This window comes from Sapajus apella, unplaced genomic scaffold, assembly GCF_009761245.1.
Source record: "Sapajus apella isolate SASKATOON/1434 unplaced genomic scaffold, GSC_monkey_1.0 scaffold86, whole genome shotgun sequence".
Taxonomy (NCBI): Eukaryota; Metazoa; Chordata; class Mammalia; order Primates; family Cebidae; genus Sapajus; species Sapajus apella.
In genome coordinates this window covers 8,365,508-8,372,851 of record NW_022437026.1, presented here as the reverse complement: position 1 = coordinate 8,372,851, position 7,344 = coordinate 8,365,508, and the positions used below count along the sequence as shown (strand labels likewise).

Here is a 7,344-nt window from a genome sequence, read left to right as displayed (position 1 = left end):
CAGGCTGGAGTGCAGTGGCGCGATCTCAGCTCACTGCAACCTCCACCTCCTGAGTTCAAGCAATTCTCCTGCTTCAGCCTCCTGAGTAGCTGGGACTACAGGCACGCGCCACCATGCCCAGCTAATTTTTGTATTTTTAGTAGAGACGGGTTTTCACCACATTGGCCAGGATGGTCTCAAACTCCTGACCTCGTGATCTGACTGCCTCGGCTTCCCAAAGTGCTGGGATTACAGGCATGAGCCACCGCGCCTGGCCATCTTCTTCAATGTTATATGACAGGCATGCATGACCTTTATAAAAATAAATGTGCTAACTGGGAGCAATTTCTGGGGACATTTTAGGGTGCAGGGAAGGCTCTTTGCCTCTACCTGGATGCTTTTTGCATGGGTGTGTATAAACATGAAGTCAGTCAGGTTCTGTGCTTAATATTTATGAATATTATGCATGTTATGCTTCAGTTAAAAGAAGAAAAAATACCCGGGCATGGTGGCTCACACCTGTAATCCCACCACTTTGGGAGCCCGAGGCGGGCGGATCACATGAGGTCAGGAGTTCGAGACCAGCCTGGCCAACATGGTGAAACCCCATCTCTACTAAAAATACAAAAATCAGCCAGGCGTGGTGGTGGGCGTCTGTTATCCCAGCTACTAGAGAGGCTGAGGCAGGAGAATCGCTTGTACCCAGGAGGCGGAGGTTGCAGTGAGCCGAGGTCGTGCCACTGCACTCCAGCCTGGGCGACAAAGTGAGACTCTGTCTAAAAAAATAAATAAACAAAATTTTAAGCCCAAAAAAAGTCTAATTTCCCCATAACTACTTCATCATTTTTAGAAATATAAAATATCCAAATTTTTCCTCAATAAGAGGCTTTTCCACTTCTTCTTCTTCTTTTTTTTTTTTGTCTTTTGTTGTTGTTTTTCTGTTAATTTCTGGTTTTCTTCTCTCACTGGTGCCCTGGGGAATCTGCCTGGTGGATTTATTACGTGGTCCAGTTTGACTACCCCTTCAGCTTGGACACCACCCTGGAGACCTGGAACTCCATCGAACCCCCGCCCATGTCAAGGAGCAGGAAGAGCACATGCAACGCTGTCTGCGGCGTGGGGCGCCCACTGGTGCTCCCGCTCATCTCTGAGTGTTCAGAGTCCAGCATGATATCCGGCACTGAGCAGTGTCCAACAAACAAACTCGTCAGTCCACAGGCACACACGTGGCCACGGTACAGCTTCCTAGTCCTACACACACAGCCTGCTTGTCATACACAGGCCAGGGTGCACACACACAGTCACACCACACGCACTTCATCCATGTCCACCTACACACATACCTGGTCCGGTGCACATCCCCATGCATGGACACACAATTTTAACCACACATGAAGTTTCGGGTCCAGGCTCAGCAGCAAATGCCCACTGCACCCTGGCCCCAAGACATTCTCCTTCCAGGGCTTGAACCCACTCAGTGGGAAGGAACGAACTAAATACCCAGAAGAAACTAACCAGGCTGGCTGGGCTCAGTGGCTCACGCCTGTAATCACAGCTCTTTGGGAGGCCGAGGCAGGCGGATCACAAGGTCAGGAATTCGAAACCAGCCTGGCCAGCATGGTGAAACTCCGTCTCTACTAAAAATACAAAAAATTAGCCAAGCATGGTGGCGCAGGCCTGTAGTCCCAGCCACTCAGGAGACTGAGGCAGGAGAACCCGGAGGCAGAGGTTGCAGTGAGCCGAGATTGCGCCATTGCCCTCCAGCCTTGACGAGAGTGAAATTCCATTTCAAAAAAAAACACAAAAAACAAAATTAGCCAGGCAGGGCGGGGGGTGCCTGTAATCCCAGCTACTCGGGAGGCAGAGGCAGGAGAAGTTGCAGTGAGCTGAGATTGCACCACTGCACTCCAGCCTGGGCAACAAAGAAATACTTCTCAAAATATAATAATAACAATAAATTAATTAAATAATTTTTTAAAAATTAAGAATCATAGAGATTGGGCTGGGCACGGTGGCTCACACCTATAATCCCAGCACTTTGGGAGGCCAAGGTGGGCGGGATTACCTGAAGTCAGGAGTTCAAGACCAGCCTGGCTAACGTCTGGCTAACATAGTGAAACCCCATCTATAAAAAAAAAAAAAAAAAAATTGTAAAGATCAAGATCAATGGTGATACAAGAAGATATGCGGTCTGGAAGAGCAAACCAGGCAAAATAATCTGTAGAAAGTTTTTTAACTTCTCTGAGCCTCAGTATCACCGCCTGACAAATGAGCTTAACAATATTTCCCAAATATCCACTCGTGTGAAAAGCTTGTAAGTGGCATGGTTTCAGTGCCACCAGCTTTTACATTATACTATGAATCCTCAGGCCAACCCTACTTAGTAGGTGTTATTTACCCAATTTTAGAAACAGAAACTAAGACTCATAGATGTTAAGTAACTGGCCAAGATCACAAGCTAGTGAATGGGAAGGCGGGTAAAACAAGGCTGTGAGACGCCAGAGCCTGTTGCCCTTTCCACCACCAAGCACACCGCTGCAGACGGCATCGAGGGCAGATGGGATGGGCACTGCCACAGCCCATGATGGACGGTAGGGGGAGAAGTGCCCCCCCAGAAGCAGCATGTGTCAAGGCAAAGAGGTGGCACAGAGCTCATGTGCGCAGTGCCTGGCTGTGAGCAGAGCTGTGTGGCTGGAGCAAAGCTGCTCTGAGAGGTTGGGACCCCGCTGCAGAGTGTCATTCAAGGCCAGGCTGAGAAACCAAGGATGGAATCTGCACAAGGGGAGCCCTGGTCAGGCTGCCTGGGAGGAAAATGGCTGTGGAAAGGATTCAGGACCAGAAGACTCAGTAGGAACCCCGGCGGTGGGGCAGACAGTGACAAGATGCACATGGGGCAGGAGCAGAGGTGACTGTGAGAAGCAAGAATCAGTAGGGCTGGGGAGCCACACACCCACAAACTCGCCAGTACTCTGTAAGCAGCCTGTCACTTTTTCTTGCTTTCTTTCTATTCTTTTTTTAAATTTTGACACAGAGTCTCGCTCTGCCACCAGGCTGCAGTGCAGTGGCGCAATCTTGGCTCACCAAAACCTCTGCCTCCCCGGTTCAAGCAATTCTCCTGCTTCAGCCTCCCGAGTAGCTGGGACTACAGGCACACGCCACCACGCCCAGCTAATTTTTGTATTTTTAGTTTCACCATGTTGGCCAGGATGGTCTCAATCTCTTGACCTTGTGATCCGCCTGCCTCAGCCTCCCAAAGTACTGGGACAGCGTGAGCCACTGCGCCTGGCCCCTCCCTGCCACCCACCCTCCTTTCTTCTTTTCTTTTCTTTCTTCTTTTTCTTTCTTCTTTCTTCCTTTCTCTGTTTTTCTTCTTCCTTTCTCTCCTTTCTCTCTCTTTTTTTGAGACAGAATCTTGCTCTGTCATCCAGGCTGGAGTGCAGTGTCACAATCACAGCTCACTTCAGCCTTGACCTCCTGGGCTCTGGTGATTCTCCTGCCTCCCGCTCCCAAGGAGCTGAGACCACAGGTGTGTGCCACCATACCCAGCTATTTATTAGTAGAAGTAGCAGCAGTAACGAGGTCTCCCGGTGTTTGCCAGAGTGCTCTTAAACTCCTGAGCTCAAGGGATCCTCCCACCTCCCAAACTGCTGGGACTACCGGCTTGGGCCATCAGTATATAATTTTTTTTTTTTTTAAGACGGGGTTTCACCATGTTGGTCAGGCTGTTCTTGAACTCCCGACCTCAGGCAATCCACCCGCCTTGGCCTCCAAAGTGCTTGGATGACAGGCGTGAGCCACTGCGCCCGGCCGAATATATATATTTTTAAATAGAGATGGCATCTCTCTCTGTTGCCCAAGTTGGTTTCAAAACCCTGAGCTCAAGCAATCCTCCCACCTCAGCCTCCCAAATTGCTGGGATCACATGTGTGTGCCACCTCGCCCGGCCAGGTTTTCACTTTCACTATCCCGGGTCCAACAAAGTCTAACCTGCCCGGCCCTGCCTCTGCTCCTCCAGGGTCCTCTGTCACCGCTTCACAGGCACACTGTCCTTTTTTTGTTTGTTCCCACATTTAGAGCTTTGTGCGCTCCATCTCCTCTGCCCAGGGATGCTTGACTCTTGATCACCATATAACTCTTTTCTTTTCTTTCTTCTTCCTTCCTTCTCTCTCTCTCTTTCCTTCCTTCCTTTCTCCCTCCCTCTCTCTCTCTCCTTCTTTCTCCACTGTGCCTAACTCCCCTTCCTCCTCATCCAGGTCTCAGCTCAAATGTCACCTCCTCAGGAAGCCCTCCCTGATCCGTCCAGCTAGCAATGTCACCCGCACACCCAGTCACGTGCTAGCACATGAAGCTGGTTCATTTTCTTTTTTTTTTTTTTCTTTGAGACAAGGTCTCACTCTGTTGCCCAGGCTGGTGTGCAGTGGTACAATCACCACCCCCTTCGGCCTTGACCTTCTGGGCTCAAGCAAGCCTCTCACCCCAGCCTCTCCATAGCTGGTACCACAGATGTGTGCCACCATATGCAGCTTATCTTTTGTAGAGACAGGGTCTCACTATATTGGACAGGCTGGTCTCAAATTCCTGGGCTCAAGCAATCCTCTTGCTTCAGCCTCCCAAAGTGTTGGGATCACAGGCGTGGACCACCACGCCCACCCAAGGCTGTTTCATTTTCTGCATAACACTTCTGAGAATCTGAAATGATCCAATTTATTGGGTTATTTGTTCGATCTGTAACCTCCCACTGGAACATAAGCTCCGTGAAAGCAGGGGCCATGTCTGTCCTGTTCACTCCAGTATTACCAGCATCTTAAACAGCACCCTGTGCACAATAGATGCTCAGCACATATCTGTTGAATGAATGATGCAAGGGAAAGGGAAGTGAAAGGAAACGGAAAGAAGATGGGACCAAAGTCAGATATCGGAAAGAGCAGGGAAGTTGGCTGGGCAAGGGAGGCCTTCGCGGGTGGCCTCTGACTGCTGCTATGTTTGAGGTGATGTGAGCTACCCAAGGGGACAGGTCCCAAGCAGGAGGCAGAGGCAGGAGCCCAGAGGCTGGAGGTAGAAATGCAATGGAGAGAACAGATACACCCTTGTCAAAGGAAAATGTTAAAGAGGGGTCAGAGGGGCACGAATGAGCCCGGGGGTCCGCACACCTTGCAGGAAGGGAAGGTTCACAGGGACAGGAAGCAGGCGCAGGGCAGGGCAGCGGCAGATCGCACTCAGGCTCACATACATGTTGCAGTGAGCATGAACAAGGCCTCCCTTCCTCAAAAACTAACAGGAGACTGGGACCCAGGTGGTGCACGGACTTACCCACGGGACAGCATCTCTCTGGAGGGATGAAGTCACGGCAGAGGGCCTCAGTGGGCGGGGCTGAGCCAGTGGCACAGCTGTGCACGGTGGCCCAAGCCAGGTGAGGAAGAACTGCTCAGAAATCAGCCAGTTCCTCCTCAATCCAGCCTGCCAGGCCAATGGCACCGCAGGGACAAGCCCTGGACTAATAGTCTCCTGGAAAAGGACAGGTGGGGCGGGGCTGGCCTGAGACCGCCCACAGCAGCCAGCTTCCCTGCAGCCCCAGTGCGGGAGTCCAGCAGGCCCTCCCGCCGGTCCAGGGCTGCCTTCCCTCGGGGGAGGAGGAGCCACCTGGAGCTCCACCTGGAGCTCAAGCTGACAAGAGCGGCGGGAGGTTGGGTAGGGGCAAAGACCAGGAAGTAACTCTGGCTCAGGGAAGAGCAACCAATGGGGGAAATCTCTCAGTAGGCGCAAACCAAAGGGCCTAAGGAAAAGCCCTAACAGTCCAATTCCTCAGAGAAGGAGGTGCGCCCTGTGCCGGCCAACCCACTCAGGGCGCTGAGGGGCCCAGTCCAACCTCTTACCCTGCCCTGGGGAAAGGGGAGGAGCCTCAGCCCTCGCTGGAGCAGGGTTAGGCCCAGCCAGGAGTATAGGAAAGAGCTGTTCAGGGGGATGCGGCCTGGAAAGGCAGAGTGAATCTGGGGAGGAGAGGTGGGGGTTGTCAGGTCCACAAAAGACTGACACCGGGAACGGTGGCTCACGCCTGTAATCCCAGCACTTTGGGAGGCCGAGGTGGGTGGATCATAAGGTCAGGAGTTTGAGACCAGCCTGGCCAAGATGTTGACACCCCGTCTCTACTAAAAATACAAAAATTGGTTGGGCGCAGTGGCACGCGCCTGTAGTCCCAGCCACTCAGGAGGCTGAGGCAGGAGAATCGCTTGAACCTGGGAGGCGGAGGTTGCAGTGAGCCGAGATCGTGCCATTGCACTCCAGCCTGGGTGACAGAGTGAGACTCCGTCTCAAAAAAAAAAAAAAAAAAAGAAAGAAAGACTGACACGAAGGCTGTCACAGAGTCGCAGACACGTTTATTATTGTCTGGAACATCAAGGCCTTTCTTTCCCTGGCAGTGGCACAAGGGAGGGCCAACTCTCAGGAGGCAGCCACGCTGCCACCAGCAGCAGGTCCATGGGGTGGCAGCGTCATGGGTGGCAGGAACAGTGCCTTCAGCTTGCCTGACAGGCTGGCAATCTCAGGATCCTGGGCTTCGTAGGATTTGACCAAGCGGGCAAACTTGAGGACACCTGCAAGAGGGAATGGAGGGTCAATGCTTCCCCTAAGAACCGGTGTGCCTAAGACAGGTGGAGGGGGTGGTAGTCTGAGCTTGAGCTGCTCCCCAACTGGCAGGGCAGCTGTTTGCAAAATAGCACATGCAGGACTCTGCCCCACGTAGTTTGGATCAACTTCTTGTTCTACGTTGGGCACAGCTGGATGGGGTGCAGTGAATGAAGATGTCCCAAAGCAGTGTGCTTCTCGCCCTCAAGTGAACCGTTTTAGCAGTTTAGTCACAAGAACCCCAAGTATGAACACCCACGAGATCCCAGGTCTGTAGCTGGAATGCAGGAATGCTACGGGGCAGCAGAGCTGCCTCAGTCAACACCTTTGGGGAACACCAGGATCTCGCCAAAAATTTAACCACCAACCCCTAAACAGAAATGAGCTGAAACACCCTGGAGGGACTGCAGCTGCTTGTGTCATGCAGACATCTCACTAAAAGGTGGCAGAACAGCGTCTAAGTCCAGCTCTGCTACGACTAGAGTCTGCACCATTAGTGTTTGCTCCCTCATCACAGAATGGAATGATAATGTGATTAACAGCACAGGTTGATGATCCTTAATTAGAAAATCCAAAATCTGAAATCATTTGAGTGCCAATGTGAGGCCACAAATGGAAAATTACACACCTGACTTCATGGTGGGGGTTGAGGTGACTGTAGTAAAACGCAGTCGAAACTTTGTTTCATGAACAAAATTATTCAGACTTTTTTTTTTTTTTTTTTTTGAGACGGAGTTTCCCTCT

At 51.6% G+C, this 7,344-nt stretch overlaps 2 protein-coding genes across 4 annotated transcripts in view; both read right to left on the bottom strand.

Moving 5' to 3' along the window:
- PTPN6 (protein tyrosine phosphatase non-receptor type 6) overlaps window positions 1-5,558 on the bottom strand; it is a 16,814-nt gene extending 11,256 nt beyond the window's left edge. For both annotated transcript variants that reach the window (XM_032254655.1, XM_032254652.1), the window contains exon 1: window positions 5,290-5,558. In XM_032254655.1, the coding sequence (XP_032110546.1) occupies window positions 5,290-5,303 (14 nt within the window). In that variant the 5' untranslated portion in view covers window positions 5,304-5,558. The remainder of the gene's footprint in view (window positions 1-5,289) is intronic.
- Window positions 5,559-6,339: 781 nt separating this feature from the next.
- Window positions 6,340-7,344, bottom strand: part of CUNH12orf57 (chromosome unknown C12orf57 homolog) — a 3,332-nt gene continuing 2,327 nt past the window's right edge. For both annotated transcript variants that reach the window (XM_032254651.1, XM_032254650.1), the window contains exon 3: window positions 6,340-6,569. In XM_032254651.1, coding sequence (XP_032110542.1) covers window positions 6,418-6,569 — 152 coding nt within the window. In that variant the 3' untranslated portion in view covers window positions 6,340-6,417. The remainder of the gene's footprint in view (window positions 6,570-7,344) is intronic.